Raw genomic sequence first — 22,304 nt, 5'->3', positions numbered from 1 at the left:
ATATGTTGATCAGTTTTTGGTGAGTAACTTTTAATCTTGGATATTTTCAATCTCTGACTTGTGAAATGTGGTGTTATTCCTACTTGACTTAAGTTCTAGTTTGCATGTAGAAACAATGTAGATTTCCCTTGAGTCTAAACACTAATCACATTCGTTAATTACTTTTCTCTACAGCGTCATTACAGGCGTTCATAAACAAATCAATAACAAGGTCATGCATGTCTGCAATGCAATGAAAATACGGGAAAACGTAATGCACAGTCTCCACGCTATACATCCAGGAATATAAAACATGGTACACTAATTCTCATCATATGTATATTATAATCTTATTTTCTATTTTTTTCACGAAATACATTCGAATGTTTATGCTTTCACACATGTATGCCTGTTTATTTGGTATCCTTGGGCCGATAATACACGAGAAACTCAGCCCAGGGGAAAAATGGAGGGCCATTGTTTATCAAGAGAGAGCACATCCAAAATAGTCATGAAAAACAGAATCGATTCGATTAGCTGAATACAAAAGCTCAGGTATATAACTAAGGTCACTACACTTTGTACCTGTTGATTAGCAGCAGAAATTAGCGCTCAGTGAAGTTGTTAAAGAGTTCTGAAGACGTGGTTCATAAATTGTTCATCATGATGATGGCTGAATCTATTTCAAACTCCTTGGCAGAGAAAGGATCTGTTGTAATGGCAGTGGACTATAGTGATAATGCCGAGTGGGCATTTGATTGTGAGTATTCATTTATTCAGAAGGATATACAAATTATATAGACTATTGCCTTCGTCAAAACGACCAATGATTAATACATTATAATTTGAAAAGAAAATTAAATTCCTTCTATATAGCATTTTAAGATGCAGCAATAACCTTTAAGTTTAAACCATAAAATTTTCTAACATGGAATAATATAATCATAAAATTTTTCAAAGAAGTTGAATTTCTAAAGCTGACAGCTAAACAAATTATTGAGAGATTTCATTTGAAGATCCAGCAGACATTGTTACTATTCACAAGTGTGAATAATGGATGCTGCTTGGAATTTTCAGTATTTCACATGCTCTGAGCCTGGAAAAAAATTATTAGAATATACTTACTGTTGAACTGTCAAATATACATAAGCAAAACATAGAAAGTTACAACAAAGAAAAATTGTTTTAAAAGGCAATAATGGTAGATCTATGTAATCATATCGTAATATTTTATGAATTTTAATTTTAATTCCAAATACTCATTGCAATGACGTAGATTTTTTTTTGTTATGTTTTTTCCCCTCCCGAACCTTATTTTTGTAAGACATAGACCTTGATAAATTTCTAATGCTGTGTGCATAAAATATTTTTAAAAAGATGAAATAATATATAAAAATTTAAAAACTACTTTTTATATAATAGAATGGTGGTCATTTGTCTTTGTAATTAGTATTTGTATTGATGCTTCTTTTTTAAAAATATTATTTTCATTAAATTGTTTGATTAATTGTGGGAAATGTTACAATTAGTAAGAGAAAGGAGAGCATCCCCTTATGAATAGTTTGCATACAACAATGCATGTCAGAGTATGTCGTGTATAGATAACGTTTCTTTGAACATTCAAAGTGAAAATTTGAAATTTTACAAATAAGATCACAAGATGGCTTGGTCGATTAAGAGGTGTAAGTGTTTAGTTTGTTCAAACAAAAACATACCCCGATATTTAAATTTATTTGTCTGCATTCATTTTCGCTTACGTTCAGAAGTAATTGAAAAGAATTGTCTTCACAAGGGTTTCAAAGAAATATCGTGGATCTGATTTTATCTAATGTATTATTGATGCAATCTCAAAATGCCATATAGTTGTAAAACGCTATAATCACTTTTGGGATCCCCGGAGACGTGTCCGATTAAATTGATATGTTTATCCTTTTTATCTATCTCGCGAAGAATTCCCATATGCGAATTGGTTGTAGTTTGAGCATGCATCGAAGAGTAAAATTATGGCCATAGCTAAAATAGATCTCTGATTTCTTCATTTTATGACAGTCAATATCATCAGTGCTCCGAGTTTAACATTGGGAACTTGAAGGACAAGGCGGAAATATTTTCATTGACGATAACACTGTCACTAGAAATTTCTGAGAAGATTTCGGATATCTTCTAGCCGTTTCACAGAATACAGTTGATGCGGCAGCATTACTAATACAATGCCTTTCTGTAATCAATGTCTTAGGATTTTTCCATTTCCATTTTAGCGTTAGGTTCTCCATCAAGATGTTAATTGTATGTAACTGATTCAGAAGCACCAGTGACACTATTGAATTCTGATTTTTTTCCTCAAACAAAATAATTTTGTTTCCTTCCTGTAATAGAGAAATTCGCTGTATCGATCAGGTGGAATTGATACTCTTTTTGTAAGTATTCCGATAAATTCAATTTTGTGGAAAAGGATTTGAAAGTGACTGAATTATAAAATCGATCATACCATATACACTCTTTACACAGGCACGTAGCAACAGGGGGGGGGGGGGCAAAAATTACCTTTACTATTGAAACTGTTCATTGAAAGGTTGGTTGCACCCCCCCCCCAGTAGTTAACATAGTAAAGTGATATCAAAGAAATGAAGTATTGTATGGGGAAAATGCTTGTTAGGTTTTACGGGTAAGTAAAAAAAAATTCTCTGGCTGACCGCTCCACTTTCAAAAACGATACTACATGCCTGTTAAATGTAACTACAGAACCATTTATACCGAAAAATAATCCTTCAGAATCCATTTGCATATTTCATTTAAAGGACATGTCTGTTAAATGTAACTACAGAACCATTTATACCGAAAAATAATCCTTCAGAATCCTTTTGCATATTTAATTTAAAGGACATGTCTGTAACTGATTTTCTCTACTGATTTAATTAAAACAACCATCCATTGAAACATACTCTCTGCGATCGACTTCCGTTAAATTTCTCCTATCCAGTTTTTTCAGTAGCTTGCGAATATATAGCAATAAAATGCTGTGTTTTCTAAAATGCATTATGAATTTTGCCGATAGTAATATTTGTCCACTACGATAGATGTATATCTAGCAGATCTAGAACTTTAATTTGAAATAATTCATAGAAAATAGAATGTTTTATGACAATTATATTGACCCATTAATCCTCTGTAGAGAAATATAGTTTCAGGTTCGACTGTCATACGAAAAACAAGGTAAGTGTGCAATACACTGATGCCACCATAAAACAGCTTTTTGTCAAATTAATTTTATTTCACAAGTAGGCTTAACTCCAAGATCAAGGTTAAAAGTTAAGAAGTAGTGTAAGATAAACATTGTTGATTTCCAAAGGAAGACCTTATCATTTGAAATACGTCTGTGAAATATAAAGGCTCCAGTCCTTAGTAGTTTTGTTCAAAGATTTTTAAAATAAAAAGTTGTACAAGCGTAAAGGTCAGGGACAGAAGATAGAAATATGTTCATCCATTGAAAGGATGCAGCACAATGAAGACACATGCGCAACTTGAAAGCAAAGCGGATTTTTTTTAATGACGAGAAAACTGCAATCAGAAAATTCTGAGAAGTTTTCGGATATCATTTAGCAATTCCAAGGAATGCGGTTCAGAGATGCAGCGGCATTACTAATACAATGCCTTTCTGTAATCAATGTCGTAAGACTTTTCCAATTCCATTTTAGCGTTAGGTTCTCCATTCATGTGTCAATCAACATGTTAATTGTATGTAACTGATTGATTAGTATCCGTGACACTATTGATTTCCTCATTTCATCATCAGCACAATAAATATTATACCAATTCTTTCCCTCTTTATGTTTCATTAATAGAGGTTTGTGTTGTATCGATTATTTGAAATTGATACTTTTTGTATATATTACGATAAGTTTAATTCTGTACAATGGGATCTGTAAGACACTTAATATGTAATCAAATAGTACAAATATCAGCTCTGCCCTTCAAAGTATTCTTTCATTATGAAACAGAAAGCTTAAATGTTAACAAAAAACCGAGCGAAATCTAACACTATACATTCTTATAATATGGAAACTTTTCTGCTGAAAAAAATCTTTTTAAAAAAGGTGTTATTTTGACATAAACTGTGTCATTTTGGCGTTTGTGAATAAATTAACAGGACTGGGGAACCTTGCTGTCTATTTTGTATATATATTATGTCTATGGCACATGATCCCATATCTGATTTCAGATGACTATGTTGGTTCTACTCTTAATTCATCAATGTTTAATGGCATTTGAGAATGATCTCTCTTCGGTATCTTCACTTTTTATTGGTAAAATAATTTGTCAAACAAAATAAAAAATGAAATCAAAACAATGAATGGATCTTTTTAAAAAATGTACTTTTAATTTCTGATTCATTTTAAGAAATATAAACTCATTTACAAATGAAATATCTTTCTGCAACTTTTGGGCATATTGCAGAATCAATTGCATTCAAATCAATAGCTAGGCCTAATCCTGACACTGTGTGCGTTCATATGTTGGAGACCTATATGTCATTCGAAGTGTTAACTGTGTCGAATAGATTGATAATGACAACTAAAAGTTATTGATTTCTACAGTATTCATCGAAGAGATTAAACTACATTTATTATCAAAGCACCTGGAACGTGATTAGGATGACGATGTTGCATCAAGATATATTTTTTTATATTTTTTTTTCTATTTCTTTTATTACATACATAAAATTGCATTTGATATTCTGGCATCAAAAAAATCAATAAGTGGTAATTATACATCTCAGCTACATAGATGAAGCACATCCTTAACACGTTTTAATTATCTTTTATAATAAGATTCATTTTATCTGAAGATAATGTTCAGTAATTAAACTTTCTTAGTTTCGAATATAAGACAGATAGCTATTTTTTTTTGATGGCTCAAAATGTTGTTAAGCATAGAAGCATGCATCTTATGGTTCTGTAGGCTGATCTTGATCTTGTATGTATATTATTTTGTATTCATATGTGTGGTCTTAGTTTGTGGAAATTGTTATACTAAGATTCAAAATTTATTTCCTTTAAATGTAAAATTCTATTTTATAAAAATATAAGTAAAAATATAAACAAAGAAAATATTTAAATTAGTTTTTAATTAAAGCGTCAAATATAACCTTATTCATTATGAAAGAAATGTCAGATAATTTAAGATATATTTAACGGAAAGGTAATTACAAGGAGTAAAGATACAGACTTTGTTTACGGCAAAATGTAAATATGTCAAAACTATTATGTAAATTCTGATGCTCTATGTTAACATAACAATGACAAAAACAACAACAATTTTTTTTTGTAATTTCTCATTATGAATTATATATGTACATGTACACCTTAATGAAACATATCGAGATAACGAACAGTATTAAAGATACATATGAAAACAAATACAAAATAGGAGCAAAGCAAACAAGGACCACCAAAACCACCAGAGGTGGGATCAGATCCCACGAAGGAGTGAGCATCACCTGCCGACCGGTCACACCCGCAGTGTGCTCCTTGTCATGATCGGGAAATAACGGGCAAAATCCGTCATCAATTTCTGTGCGTAAATAATGGTCAGACAGCATTTAACTCAAGGATAAATTGTATTTGCTGACAATGTCATTGTATCAACCACGAAATGATGACTTTAACTTGTTTTCACCTAGATTTAGAAATTGTTCACTGCAATTATATAAACTCTATATGCAGATAAAGATATATTCATATTGCTGCATAAGTAAGGAAAACTGACTTCCTTCATCAACTTGTTTGTCAATAATTTACCTAGATTTAGAAATTGTTCATATGTAAAGTATGTTCTTCCGTATCGAATCAACTGAGATATATAAACTCTATATGCAGATAAAGATATATTCATATTGCTGCATAAGTAAGGAAAACTGACGATAGGAAAGTTAAAGTCATAATGTTTATCATAGAGCTTAGATATTAGATTATCATCAACGTCTTTTTCATGTAAAATAATATAGAATGTTCTCTGGGTAATTCAATAGTACACAATTTACTCGTGCCAATGTCCTTGTAAATTGCATGCAGAACTAACAACTTTAGGACTAACGTGAAAATTACCTTTATCGGCATGAATTTATATTAAAATATTTACATTCAGTGTTATTATCTTCATGAAATCCATTAGAAATCTCTTAATCTGCGACATTCAAATCTATATGACAACGCATAAAATCTTGAAACTGCGCGGCAGAATACACAATATGAATATACATTTTCAATACCCTAGTAACATCAACATTAATATTGTTTTGACTCAATTTAATTTGAAAAAAAAATATCCTGGCAAATTAAGGTAAAAATACAACAACTGTGCTTTAAAATTAAACTTTTTTCTCTTGTAATGCTCATATCCGTTATGTTTTCACGTCACAAACGCCTATTACGTTAATTTTAGTACACCATTTATGTCAGGGGAAATTCATTATAAAGATTAGTAAAATGCACCATGGTCAAACTTTGTGAATGTGACCCTATATTCTAAAAATAGCTTTTTCTGTTTGTCATTAAGTTCTTTATTTAGTACGAACAGCAATGAAGATAGAAAATAAGAAATTGTTAATACACATGTAATCACCGGATTCGCATTTTATATATGATTTCTCGGTTCTATGGTCCTATATAAAACACCTAGCTCTCAGTGCCAACAAATTTTCCATTTTCAATTCCTAGGCACGACCAGGTTTGTTATAGGACCGACTCCAGCCAAAAATAAGAATCCATTGCTTAAATATCACCTGTATGGTAATTATGTCTCCCATCTGAGCCTCTTCTTACTTAAGAGCTCTTTCTGGGTACCATTATATGATAAACCGAGGGTATTTACTGACAAGTAAAGTCTTCAAGTATAGTGCTATAAAAATTGTATGTACAAATATGATTTCATATCAAACATGTCTTTCAGCATTAAAAATACTTGCTTTAATCTTAACAATCGTTTTTAATTCATTGACACCTTTCTATCTCATGCTATATACATCGTAGATATGCACAGAGAAGACATCGTGTATACGCTCTACTTTTGTACATTTATGGACATGATCTAAGAGAGTGATGTCTAATTGTCATATTACATGTACGTACGAATGAACTTGTAAATATAAGATTCCAATACCTCATAAACAATATTTCTTAACCTATACATACGTGTTACAAATTTGGAACGTATAAAGCTAAACTACCCATGTTCACCTCACAAATTTTACCCTCATCTCTTCCTATTTGAAATAAAAAAAATCAACAACAAAATATTTGTGCGGATGTAGAAAACTTGTATTTATCAAAATGTGGCACTGTATTACCTTAATTAAAAAGTAAGGATAAAATGTTCTTACAATAGGGATTCATGTGTAGATGCAATTTTTCAATGATATTTAATACCAATAATATTCAGCAGCCCGCATATCTAAATAATATAATGGAATAAATTGCTACATGTTGGTTGGAACTGCGCAGCTGATTCCAAAATGTTCATGAAAAAAATTATGAAAAAGAATCTTGTTGCCTAATGGCAAAACGTTGTTTAGTTTGCTTATAATAAAGGGTTATTAAATCTCAAGGTTACATTATTTTTCTTGAACAGAGGCAATTTTGAATCACGTGGTCGGATAAACATGCATTTTTTTCAAAGAAGTATGTGATATTATAATTAACAAGGTGTTTATATTTGAAGCTAATAATGGCAAACCCAGTGTGGGGTTGCCATTAAGTTCTAGATAATTCGATCATAAAATACAAAATGACTTGAGTGTGGGGTTTTTTTCATATTCTATCTTTTTTAAAAATCAAAGCCTTCACATTTCTCAATCTTAAGTTCAAAATTATATCGAATGATTAAGTGTCTTTTCCCCTTGATCTTCAAGATAAAATTACGATTGACTCTAAGAAACTGGATGTGAAGAAAAGCAGAAGGAAACTTTTGTTTTCGTTTCTGCAATCTTTCAATAACACTGAAGATAACTAAATATTTATTCCTATCTGATAGCGGGGCGTTGATATATAAAAATCAGACGTAGGGTAAAGTATCTAACAAGCGAATCAATGTTAAAGTTTACAAAAAGCTTAATCTCTCTCTCTCTCTCTCTCTCTCTCTCTCTCTCTCTCTCTCTCTCTCTCAAATATTGTAGAGGACTGTTTTGGTATTCATCTTAATTCATATATATTGCCTAAAATGTGAATGTGCTGTTGAATGTATTTTTAAGAAAATATAAGCGATTTATAAATGAATTCGACAGAAAAAAGTGTAGAATATTTTAGAGAAATATTCTCCAGCAGGGTAAAGTAGCACCTGCTTGAAGATCGTTCCGTGACATTGATGGTTACATTGCTTTTTCTGGGAAAATGCTGAGCAATTCCTTTACGACAAAATATCGTCAAACAGAAGTCTAAGGAGATTGATTGCTGAGAGATCAAAAACCATAACAGATCCATATAGGGGAGTGTCTTTGGCCTTCAAAATAGTCTGCTCTCCTTTACAATCTCTAAGAGATCATTAGGATCTCTAAAAGTTTCAAGAGATTGTTAGACGAACTATTTGGACTCTTTTCACTCTATTTCATAGACTGACTAACTCCTTCGTTGAAAGACATTTAAAGGTGGAGTCATAGCTTTCGAATTGCCAATGAGGCCTTTAGATATACATGGAAGATACTGAGATACCATTCCGATATGTACTAGTATCAGGAGATAATCAATATATATCGCTTATATAAGGAGACAATGCCAATTCAATCTCGCAACGGTCAATTTTACATTATTTTTCCTTTCACAGTTGTTTTTAAGATCTTAAAGGTTTCTTTTAATGTCTAAAACTTTCGCTGGAAATTACATTTTCTTGTAAGGATTCGTTGAATTGTCTATTAGAAATAGAAGGTTTAACGACTGATGTAATATCCCTTTTGTGGTCCTTGATACAACACCCAGCAGCGATGAGTTGCTTTGATGAACTCCTAAAACATTTACTGCTGAAGCTTATACGGTTGTCTTTGTATAAATCGGGAAAAAGAAGAAAGCAGGTGCTCTTTCACGCTTAGAAAATTGTTTTAATCATATTTTGTCCTTGGTAAGTTTACTTTGATTGTCTAACAAATCCGATAGGGATATTTAATAGCGTTATATGGCGATTATCAACAGTATCAAATCTTACTGGAACTTGTCTTGTACAGAATGATGAACAGGTTTTATGCGGTTTTTTTTAGCAGGAAATCATCATGTGGGTTAGATTAAGTGTTTGGTAGAGCTTAATCATAATAATTGTTTTAAAAAAGAAAATCAAGAAAGGTTCACCGTTAAAATATATACAATTATTGACATAAATAGGATAAATGTAAGATAATTATCTATTAACCAATGTTATAACTTGTATTTCATCATATCCTCTTGTAGTTGCTGATACACAAGTCAACCTTGAAAGAATTCACATTGCATGAAATTGTCTTATGCTAATAATAATTTAATTGAAGAGACGGGAGAAAACAAAAGGAAAGTGTAGAAAACGTTGCTTTCTTTGAGAACCCAAGGATCAGTTCAGTATGCAATTGTTTACGTACCCAAATATCAATATATATTGATCAACCTTATAGGCTAACAGAAAAGCAATACTCATCTTGTATCAAATTAGAAACGTCCTTGCACTGCCAATTAAAAATTACCATTAGTTATCATAATTCTTATTACCCAATTTAGCAATTGTCTTGCAATGTTCAAAACTACATGTAAATGAGCTTTGTCGCTACCATTCAGCTAGTTTTGTAATTCATGTATCATGGATTTGATGTATGAAAGGAACTTTACAGCAACAGAAATTATGTAAGAGGTTAATACTTGCACTCAGAGACATAACAAGCTTTTCTGAGAGAGATAGGTAAAAGACAATTAATTCTGTTATGTAGGGTTTTGGGAAAAGGGATAGACTAATATATTCAGATGATGAGATAACAGGTATCAAATGGTTTCGTGTTCACCAGGCATTAATGAACTTCCTTCATGTTTCAACCAGAAATGGGCTATTTTCCATTATTTCTTTACAACTAGTTATTGGAAGGACGAATCGCATTCGATCCGATTAATTTTCTGTCATATGAAATAGGTTAATTATTTGATATCTGCATACAATGAGAGCTAGGCACGACAAGCCGATTCAATAATGATTCAAAGAATCATATCAGCTGCAGAAAACTCTAGAACCGTGTCTTTACAGCAGGAGCATGTGATGAATGTGTTAGATGGGCAATTAATTAGTAAATAAGAGAAAAAAGGATGAAAGACTTAGATGAGGAATGACAAGAATATACTCACCTTTATTTGTTACATATGTATAATGTGTTTTCTTCTGTTAAAAGGAGACGTTATCTACTATGTTTAAGAAGATCTCTGATTTTCGTAAAATGCTGGCAGAATACATATCCAATGCATTATCGGAGAAGCAATCTGTGATAATGGCTATAGATCATAGTCTTGATTCAGAGAGAGCATTTGACTGTAAGTATATAACTGATATTTTTGTTAGATACGGTCATGGAGACTAAAGTTGAGACTTGTATCTTCATTCAAATGCTTCTAGCATTTACATTTATGCATACATGATCTTTTGGGGATGTCTTGGACAAAAGTTGAGGATATATTATGGATATTTATAATTAACGCAGTTGCTTATATTTTCCATAAATTAAAGGAATTTCCAAAATTTTCGAGGTGCTTCTGTAACACATGTGGAGATTTGTTCTCCTTTTTACTAAATGTCATTCTAGCTTGAAAGATTTAGAAATTTTGTTTCATGTGGGGCGATATGAATTCAATCTCTTAATTCTTTGAATTTATGCCCATTATGTCTTACAATCATTGCACCGAGAAGACCCTTTTAAACTTATCTTATTTCGAAAGTTTTATTTTCAATAACTTTTTTGAAAATGCTTTTTTGGAAATTTGTCCTCTTGATTTCTTGTTCATCTCACAATAATGCCTGTATCGTTTTTGGCCTGCACTCATTCTCTCTCATAAAAAAAAAATGGCTGATAAAGATGTAATTTCTGCTGATCGATTAGAGGCAGGAAATGGTTCCCGTCACCCGTTGAAGACCAGAAAAATAATCAATGGATAATCTTCTGATATCCTTAATGCTTCAAAGGAATACATTGAACCAATTATTTTTTAAAGACCTTACTTTTGTGAATCGTAGAAGAAGAAAAAAAAATATTAGAGATATTAGAGATTAAGGTTAAGGTTAGGTATTTTTTAATAGAAATCCTTTTCTGTGAAAGTATGTGTCCATTAATTATCTTAAAGAAAACTATAGGGAAACCGAAGAATTAATTACTTCACACTGAATACAGTTTAACTTGTTAAATACTTTTGCTTTTAAGTGCATTTTTCCTCTTTTTAAATAAATTCTGAAAAGAAGAAGGTTTGATCAATCTCAACTCAAACATTTAAAACTAATGCATCCTCGCTCTGATTTCACTTTAACACCCACGGCTAGTAATACTGAACGGTAAATTCCCATTTAATATTTCACGAATTTTGGGGTTTTTTATCCTACATTGCTTTCATGCTCAGAATCGATCCTCCGTTAGTGTTGGATTTTTATCGTTTTGCTGTTTATACTACCAGCATATACTCTGGGGCATTGGTATTTCATCGCACTCTCTTCCTTAGCTCTCTGATGAGAAATGTTTATTTCAGTTTCCTCATGCTACTAATTGATCTAGGAACCTTTAAGTATCTCTTGCCAAATTTAAAGTGTAATTTCAAGCCATTAACGGTCAAAACGAAATATGTATTTTTCTTTTCATTTATTTATTACCGGGATTGTTAAAAAATCAATGGGGTACATGTAAATAATTTCAAAAATCTAGTACTTTCCATTTTGTACTTTATTTTATTAATATAATAAATTGTATATACTTTATTAATAGCACAATTAATCAATCAGTTTTTGCTTTAATATATTATATAATCAAATCTTTTAACATTGCATTCTTAATAAGCAACAAGAAATCAAAATCAAAGAAAGATTAATTTGTGTTGTTTTCAGGTATTTTGTGTTGTTTTCAGGTATTTCCTGCACAAAGAATGCAATATTATTGTATTCTCATGTTAAAAAAACAAAAAAATTACTCTAGGCATATTTTTCATATGATTATTAAAACGCAAAGTGATTAATTTCATTAGAAATCTACAAGCAATACAAATACATGAATAGGGCATAAATACAGACCCCTGAAAAATCCTAAGATTGATGAGGCGACTCTTTCCTAGATATTTTAAAAATATTAATATGCTAATTGATTGTTGTTCTCTCTTTCCCAGTGAAAATATCTAAATCATTTTAGGTTAATACTGATATTGGTGGAAGGTTGCAAAATACAGGCCTGCACCCAACACCTATTGCTATAAATAAGTGCTGGATATGTTTATGTCAAAATCATATGCGACACGTCGCATCGGTTTTTTTTTTACAATTTTATCCACAGGACCGATTTCCTTAAGTTTGGATCGGAAGGTCATGTGTTTGAATTACGGCCGCGACTGATTAAGTCGACAAAAAAAACGTGGCAACTGTTTCTTCGCAAAGCGCCTGAAACTTGGAATGAAAGTTGCGGGTTTTTCGCTAAATACCTTAAAACCGAGGTCCCGTGTCCAGTAGGCATTGGCACGATAAAGAACCGCCACTTCTCAAAGGTCCTTCGTGCCGAGAAGGGGTCTAAATTGAAACTCTTCTCCGCTTTATGGTGACGTCTTTGTATAAGATGAAAATTTCGAACGGGACATAAAACAACATGCAATGAATTAATCAATCCATAAGTAATTAATCATTCCAAATGGATTCTGAAACTTCGCATCCAGGATTGATTACTTATTTTTATTGTTATTACATGATGATAACAAATTAATACAGTAATATATAGTTGTCAACATACAAAATATGCATGTAATATGTAATGAAATACAACTGTATAAAGATTCATGTAAGAAAGAGTAATCAAGCTCAAAAATACATTTGAACAAAATAAATTGGATTAGCAGAGGATAATCACGTCTAAAATATAAGCAGTGTGGCCAGGTGCCATTTAGGAGTAAATATCCCCTATCACACACCCCGTTGTTTCCTTATAATTCCCCTTATCCGTATATATCATCATTATATTTAAGCATCAGTCTGCTGTTGTATGCAAATTATACCGCGCGCTAGCGCGGTTGATAACAAGCTTGTGTTAAGATTTCATAGATAAAAATATGATTGAAATTTTACATTCCCTAATTTTCCTTCTTCAAAATTTCTTATTTCGTTAATCTCAAATGTGAATTTAGCGCCCTTCAAAATTGTCGTGGTTAATAGATGTAAGAGCTGTTTGTGACGTCAAATGACGTTAGATGACGTTGCAAAGTTAAATGACTCAAAAAACATTTGAACAAAATAAATTGGATTAGCACATTACGTTAATTTTTACATTAATTTTTCAGGGTTAAAGTTTTTTATTAAATTGAAATAAAACATTTTACATTTTAGGTGCCATATTGAAAATGCATATAGTTCCTACTTTGTACACACGCGCGGTGTTTTCGCTTGTGTTATAGAAATTTGAACGTCATGGATTTCTAATGGATTTCATAAGGAAAAATACACTGAATGTAAATATTTATCAATGGCTTGTCTTCCTTTAGAAATTGTTCGTATGTAGGGCAAGCTTTTGTAGATCGAATGGAATGATCTATTTAACTCTATCTGACGCCAGGTTCCATTTAAAATACAGAGGTAGTCGGCGTGAAATTATCCCAATAATTGCATGGTCCTAAATGCAGTCAGAAAAAAATAAATATTTAGGTAATACTGTAAACTTAATTGAATTTACCATGTGTATCTAAGGATTTTGTTTACATACGTTGATAAACTTAAGTTACATTCTGTTTTCTTTAATTTGAAAATACAGTGAAATTGAAATAAATATGATACTATTTAAAAACCTCTGATATAACGTTAATGATGTGGACGCCACCGTCCAATCATCCAACTGCGTGGAATACAAATAAATGTTACATGGAGATGACATGGCGTCGGAACATTAACGAGGGACAATAGGTGTCATTAAGATATCTAATTAATAACATTTTCTCCCGTCTAACATGAAACAGCACACCTTTAATCGAGTCTCACCTGGTGATGACTTGCGCCGCCTATGATTGATTGATGAATTGATAAATTCTTAATAGGCTGCTGATCACTATCAGATTGACTTTTTCCTGTGCATGCTTTCCGCCATGGATTTCAGCCAGAAAATAAGGTGTTCCAATGATGGCATGAAGTGATTTCAGTGTCAGGTTTAAAGTATTACCATGCAAAACTTCACGTCCGTTACATAAAAAAAATGTTAGCATAAGAAGTGCATCTTTAAGTATGATTAGAGCTATGAAAATGTACATGCATACAGGGTTTGAAAACAATGCATGTTTCTAAATGCAGAAAATTTGCATCCAGAAAAGGTTTAGTTTTGTTTTTGCAGAAATCCTATTTTTAAGTTCATCGACACAAATATCTGTTAATTACCTAAAAAAAAAACCTTGCTAACTAGTATGCGATTCTGATTAAAGCATGAAACATATGGAGATAACGAACAGTATTTAAGATCAAAAGTCCCTAAAACAATACAAAAAAGGAGCAGAACAAACACAAACCTCTAAAACATCGGAGGTGGGATCATATGCCAAAGAGGAGTGGGCAACCCCTGCCGTTTGGTCACACCAGGCAAGTACTCATGATCGGGAAAAAAAGGGGGAAATCCGTCGACAATTCAATGTATAAATAATGCAATTGGACTAACAATTAGTATAAAAACGTCAGTCAGCATTTGACTCAATGATAAATTGTATTTGCTGATAGGGTCATTGTATCGATCATAGAACTGACAAAATGATGACTTTAAACGAGACTGCTGGTATTCTTGTTTCATTAACTTGTTTGTCAATAATTTACCTCGTTTGAGAAACTTTTCATACGTAGAGCATGCTTTTGTGTATCGTATCAACTGAAATGCAACTCCGTTTGCAGGTGATGAAGGTATATCGCTGCATAAGGAAGGAAAGTTGGAGATAGAAAAAAGCATACGAATAATATTTATACATATACATGTTTTGACTTTACATGACGTAATGAATTAATTGATAAATATTCTTAATGTCAGAAATATATGAGGGAAATTGAGATTGAAGAAAAAAAACTACTGCCGTTGTTTTAATCATGGAACTTATGAACATGTACTAATGGCTGCAGATTTAAATCATATTAATGTCCCTCATCTATGAAACTAACTCCTAGTAATATATATTGCACACGGTTAGGAATTAAATGCAAAGTCGTATTCCCTCCGGCTTAAAGATGAGAATCTTATTTCATTTTATTTATGAATTAATGTGTAGATAGACACCTTGATTAAAACGGAAACCAATACCATTGGTCATATTCTAAAAATCAATGTATATTTAGAAAGATCACATACTTTTGGATCAATGCATGTATTCAGTTGCTATTGATGAAATCAACAAGATCTGAATTCAGAAATGTGCACAACAAATCGGCTAAATCACCAAGAAGCCTCCGTAACTTATTATGTTTCTAAGGGTGAACACTTTCGTAAACGTTAATTTTCATTTCACGTACATCTTCAGGCCTATGTATTGGAATAGAATGTATGTTAAAGATTCTCATTGTTTTATTCCCCTTATCTTTATTAGTTACGACTGCTTTGGGTTATATTGGACTTAGTAATAATGTGTGTTTTCTTATACATTTTCTTATCATAGAAGTAAGTTGCACCTGAAGCAATGTTATAGTCTTTCAATATTAGCTAGTAAGTCTGTAAAGAAATCCATTTTATCAATGATTCCGATGTTTTTGTATCCTGTAAACGCTGATCTACTTTTATGTTATCTCTATTGTGTTTTCCTTTATTTGCATGTAGAAAGAGAAGACAGCAGTATAAACTAAGTGCATTTCTAGCTTCTAAGATCATGGTAAATAAATATTTCAACCATATATTTATTAAACATGTCTACTTATATCTTAGTAAAAGTCTTGATAATTGACAATGATCTTTGAGCTAATCCTGTTTTAAAAGAATTTTTTGTACAGCAGATGCTTCTGCATGTTTTCTACAGAGTACTTCTGAAATAATGCATTCAGTTGTCACAAAAAAGCTTTATTAAAACAAAACCATAATAAACGAAGCTTTTTGCTTTACATGTATGAGACAGTTGCTTCATCTTTATGAGCATATTTTTCTATGCAACATGCAGTATCACATCCATGTGAAATATATGGAGATAATGCACAGTATTCCAAGCTCAAATGTCCATTAAACAATACAAAATAGGAGCAGAGCAAAACTCAAACCTCCAAAACATCAGAGGTGGGATCAGGTGCCATAGAGGAGTGAGAGTCCCCTGCCAACCGCTCACACCCGCCGTGTGCTTCTTGTCATTGTTGGGAAATAAGGAAAAATATGAGAGGACATAAAAGAGAGCATGCAGACTATTATATAAACAATTTTAAGCTGATGGTTAACCAGAACTTGGTATTTATATAATTTACACAAAATGCCACTGAGCCTCTTATGAAAAATTAGATAAAAATAAGTGGTATCGAAATTTTTGAAATAAAATTACTGTTAAGAAAGCATTGTACAATACATTTTTTTGTATAAAAGCATACATGTATGCATTTCTTTTATGACATTGTAACCTAATGCAACACGAATAGCCTTAAGTATTTCATTATTCTACAAAAACGATACCAGGTAAAAAAAAAATCCATACTTTGATAGGAATTCAACTCTGAATGCAATTTCCTTTTAGTAAAATTACGTTTCTATAATTTTGATTCCGAAAATAGTTTTATAACTTATATTTTATTATCATGTGTTTTTCTAACGTGAAAAGCATGAAAAAGTTAATCTGAAAATACTAATCTTGACATTAAGCAGCGGTTTGTGCACCAAAGAATGAAGCTTTCTGATGCATAGCATAAGAAGACCTGGAAGATTGAAAACCCCAAAAGTTGATTAATTTTCTTAACAACGTGATCTTATGTCATGTTGCTTATAAATCAATAAAGAAGTTTCTGTTATCATGCTTATGTGAAATAAAGCGAGCATTCAGTCGGCAGACACACATTTTGATTCCCGTTGATAGTTCTGCGGAAGCGAGTCGTTCCAAGCTTCGCCAATTGATAGCTACCATTGAGAGCACTTCTTAAATTCCTTGTCTCTAATAAAACCATCCCTCATCTATAGATTTGAAGCCATCGCAACACAAGCCTAACTCCGTTCCGGAAAGCAGGGTTTTGCAACCTTAGTTATAAGTGCAATCAGAAATCCATAATTCTATATTTAATGATTTGTCAATTTCACGATCTGGTGAGCTCCAGGGTCAGTACCGAGGAACATAGGAAAATTATTGGATAAAAGCACAACCTTGGACACGCACGTCGGTATAGTGAATTGTGTGAAAAATAATCATATAAAACTTAGGCTGTGTTGAAAAAAAAATCATTTTGAATGAAACGCTGATAACAGTCAAAAACCGAAGGGTTCTGAAAATTCTGTGTTTAAGAGATTCTGGATTGTTCTTAACCTTATTGTGTTTAAATCTCTCCATACACCGTGAAAGGAAAATCATCCACAACTGCTAATCAAAATCTTAACGAATAAAATTTCATCTGAAGCAGCAATATAACATAAAGCTTAATCTGAAGCTGCAATATTTCATAAACCCTCCGGATAACGTTTTATACGAATCAAAAACCGTGTAAAACCAACTGCAAAATCCTTTATCTATCATGATGGCTGAGTCCTTTACAAATTCAGTATCTGACAAAGGGATTATTGTTATGGCGGTCGACTACAGCAATAACTCGGAATGGGCTTTTGACTGTAAGTATAATTTATTTAAACGAACAAATACCTGATTATGGAAAATAACCGTGGGGCACATGGTTTGTCTTTTACTTTTGCTAAAGAGTAAATGCAAGAGAAAAAAATATAATGTAGTAAGGGATAATGTAGCATGCAACTGCAAAATTCAAACTTTGGGATTGTCAGGAAAATAACTTCTCAATTGAAGGAAAAATAATTGTCTCTGTTGAGGGAAAAAAGAACTCACTCTTTTTGTTAAGAATGCTGTCGGGAAAGCAATAAATGACCGAACAGATTGAAAACCTCGTTTCATAGACTTCGAGAAAATAACAAAATTGAATATTTTTTTTATTGCAGACATAAAATCAATAAATATCACGTGTAACAATCGGATCAACTTACAGTTCGTAAACCGTTCCTAGAATTGTCTCTGTTTTGTCAATAAGGCTTTGGTTGTACTAATGTTTAAAACGACTTTGTTGTGAGGATATACCAATAAATTAAACGGCATTTCTATTCTTTAGTTGACTTCCTTCAGTTTAGTAATTTTGCTTTATACATTAATCGCTATTTATTCCATTAATGTTTCCAATATTATCTTAAAGACTTGAGTTTCATAAAGTGATATCCTCGACTACATTGTAAAAACATCAATACATGTAAGTGTTGTTTAAGAACTCATATATCTTTAATAGCTTGTTTTTGCAAACAGAAAAGGAGGATAAAAATTGTTTATGTCATATGTAACTGGAAAAATATTTTCATTAATCTGAAGCAATATCGAGCTCATATATTGCATACAAAGGCAGTCGCGTAATTTTTTTTTTTTTTAAACTTTTTCATGCACATTAATGCATTGTTGTGAACTGGAAAACTTTAAAGCTAAAAAATTAACTCATTTTGATTGTGTCTTAATTCATAAGCCTAAGAAATATGCATTTTTTGCATTCGTATTTGATTTCTATTTTGGGTATAGACATGATTTTATATTAACATATCCTGTTTTTATATTGCTCAATAAAAAAATTAATAAAGCTTATCATAAGAAATAAAAATATCTTTATCTGGTTTCTTTCCTTTTTTATTTCTAGGTTAATTGTATTTTGTTATGAAAAGCTAATAGGAGCTCATACTTGTTAAACATTGGACATCCCTTTTAAATGGTGTACACTTTATATATTCTAAAGTATATCGCACTGCATTAGATAAGGAATTGTGAATGTAGTAAGTGCAAGATACTGACGATTGATTGATTGATTGATTTATTGATTGATTGTATATTGTTTTACGCCCCATTCGAGGATTGTAGAGACGTCACCATATACTTGTGAAGGCTTCAAATTTTGACTTGAACTCGGCACTCAGGGCAATATTGAGCAGTGAGGGATCTTTATCCTGCCAACGCCTGCACACATGGGGCCTCGGGTTTTTTTAAAGTCTCGTCCGAAGGACCCGCAACTTTCACTTCAAGTGCCCTGTGCATGGCGAAGGATGAGTTTTGCTACTCAATTTTAATCGACCTAGGCCAGTCGTGAACGGTAGTAACTAACTATGTCAACGATGAAATTAATTAGACACACTGTGTGGATTTCTTTAAATACATTATGTTGGTGTCTGTTCGTTCTATACTGACCAAAACCTGCTCCCTTGGATACTCACTGTTAAAAATCATAAAATAAAACAATAAACCTACATTTTACAAGGAAAAGTTTGTTGTATAATAAAAAAATCTTGAAAAGATACAAATTTAAATCAAAATCATTTTTAGAGTAGAGAGTCGGAGAATCCATTTTATATTTCTGTTATCGAAGAAAATCGGGACAAATAATTTTTTCCTGTCCATCCTTGACCTTGCAGTATTACCTACTTGTTTGCAAATTTTAGAAAACTTAAAAACTTGGTCATACTTTTAAATAACTAGTGTAGAGACTTTTAAATTTCAAATTTCTATGTGATGATTTATTGGAGGTTGACCTACTATTGTAACATTTTACCTTGTTGCCTTAACCTTAAGCACTTGCCCTGTACTATGGCTTTCTTTAGCTTGTTTCACTGCTGTTTTAATTGTGACAATACTTTCTTTTTTATATATATCTTGACCTTGACTTTGGAATTTGATTCAGCTTTCCAGTGTTTCAAACAAATATTTTTTGAGCATGCACTTATCACACAAAATCTGTTATTTTGATATAAATAAAAGTCAAGAGGTGAACCCCGCAGACTGTATTTGAGATACACTGTACCTCTGACACAGAAAACGCAGAGCGTATTCCTCTTGGAAACACAATTATCAAAAAAAATATCACGAACCGAGATATGATTTTGAAAGCTAATTTGTTTTTCCACGGAGGAAAACGTTATCTTTTGTTTCGCCAATTTCTTTTCAAACCAAAAATTCTGTAGAATATCTTTTTATATATTGCAGTGAAAGGTCAAAATTTAGAATTTTTAATCATCACAAAAAATTAAAGGCTCCGAAACATTTATCTGGCAAGCTTTGCAGATGGTGAAGTGTTTAGAAATAAGCATTCTGAGAGTATTATTTAAGCAATACTTGTCCCGATACCTAACCGGGATCCCTTTTTCCCTTTAGGATGTCATTTTATAAGATCCTGTATATGAAAAGTGTTCCCAGAATGTGCTAATTTTGGTTACTACTTGTTTTTCAAATGAAATGTCTTGGAATTAATCCGATCTGCCTTACAAAAAAGACGTATTTGAATGCCATTAGACATACATGCATGCTTTGATCAACACAGCTCATTTTACATGGTTAAAAACAACTTAATGAAATATAACCAAACTTGATCTATGGTTTGTTACTTTAAAGTTATCCAGCAAGTTTCAAATAAATAATAAAATATGACAGTCTCGTTGTATTATTAATTTAGTGCTGCACGAACCCGATTGTGAACCCAATTATGAAAATTTTTTTTTAAAAAAAACATAATTGCGTCAAAAACGATGTGGGGCAGACTGACAGACAGTAAGACAGCTAGATAGACGATGATACCTATAGTCCCCTCCCGTTTCACCGTTTGGGAAAATTGGTAGAACAAAAAGAGAGTTCTTTGGATGAGATAATTCAGAATAAAGAGATAACATTGTCAATGTCTTGTTGTTAACTATAAGACCAAGCAATGAAATAAGGAACCCTAAAAATATCGGAAATCAATGGCTTGCAGTTGTAAACAGATATAACATGTATAAACAAACTAATTAAACTAAACTAACAATCTGAATAAAAAAACACGGTCGTCTCTTCTAATGAATTACTTATGCTTATTTCTCTTCTACTCTGGGTTGGCTTTCAGAGACGTTGGAAATTTTGAGTAATTACTTTATAATGAACGATAACCAGTTTATCTAAATACGACGGTCGTAATGCGTTGACAGAGAATCTTCGAAAAATAATGAAAAGAGAATGTATCGATTAAAAAGATTGTCCAATTCCCAGTCAATCTCCTTTACTGGCTTATATAGGACAGTCGCCTCTCTTTAATCACAGATGGCCGCTTCATAATGATTCCTTCCTGTGAAAAGTCTCTTATAACAAAAACAACAATGGACGAAAAGCCTTTCTCTTCATTCATTTTATTGTATATTTTAATTTGAGTGTAGATTTCTTCAAGAGATCTGTTTTCCAATAGCCACTTACGTTTATTCATACGGTATATACAAATGTCGTGGAAATTAAAATTATAGTGTAAGAATTCAGAGAGTATGTGAGTTTTGGAGGTCCGTGTTTGCTCTGCTTCTATTTTGTATTGTTTTATGGACTTTGATATTGAATACTGTTCGTTATCTCCATATCCTTCAAGCTAAAGATTTTATATCCGTTTATCGTTTCTTTAGAAAATGTGGTAAATGGACTACTTTCAAAATTATCAGCGATTCTTATACATCAAAAAAGAACAAAAGGATTCTATGAAATGTTGATTTACTCGAATAGGGTTATAAATGTTTATCATCGATTGCAAATTTAGTCGCAGTAAAAGTCTTTTCAACCATGTATACATTAATGAATTCGATCACTCATTGTGAGAGACTTGATGAAATATATAAATTGTTCAGATGATAAATATTTCATTTTTACGAACGCAGCATTGTTTAAATGTAGATATTTGTATATAAATATGTCAGCAATACCAAACGCTTGGTTTATGACAGTAAATATATAATTATATATTGATTGTAATTTTACTTCAAGAAAAATTCATTTCAACGTTCATTCTTTGTCGTAGACACGATGATATATCTTATATTTATTAAGATAATTTATATTTCAAGAGTGAAATATATAACTGGTTCATTATGACCAACCTGCAAGTATTTGTAAAGCACTGTATAGATTCCTTTCTTTGAAGAGAGGTGTCAT

The 22,304-nt window shown here is 31.9% G+C and overlaps 1 protein-coding gene across 2 annotated transcripts in view; it reads left to right on the top strand.

Moving 5' to 3' along the window:
• The first annotated feature begins 703 nt into the window (after positions 1–703).
• The window catches only part of LOC134250880 (uncharacterized), a 47,748-nt gene continuing 26,147 nt past the window's right edge, over positions 704–22,304 (top strand). Inside the window, exons 1-2 of one of the 2 annotated variants that reach the window (XM_062733234.1) lie at positions 704–739; positions 10,364–10,502. In XM_062733234.1, coding sequence (XP_062589218.1) covers positions 719–739; positions 10,364–10,502 — 160 coding nt within the window. In that variant the 5' untranslated portion in view covers positions 704–718. Of the gene's footprint in view, positions 740–10,363; positions 10,503–17,301; positions 17,945–22,304 lie in introns of those variants that run through there. The other variant, XM_062733235.1, reaches the window with a different exon arrangement.

Source organism: Saccostrea cucullata, unplaced genomic scaffold (assembly GCF_032062105.1).
Source record: "Saccostrea cucullata isolate Sc308-1 unplaced genomic scaffold, CSIRO_AGI_Scuc_v1 ctg15, whole genome shotgun sequence".
Lineage (NCBI taxonomy): Eukaryota > Metazoa > Mollusca > Bivalvia > Ostreida > Ostreidae > Saccostrea > Saccostrea cuccullata.
Note: the sequence above shows the minus strand (reverse complement) of the source record. Positions and strands in the feature narration are given on the sequence as shown.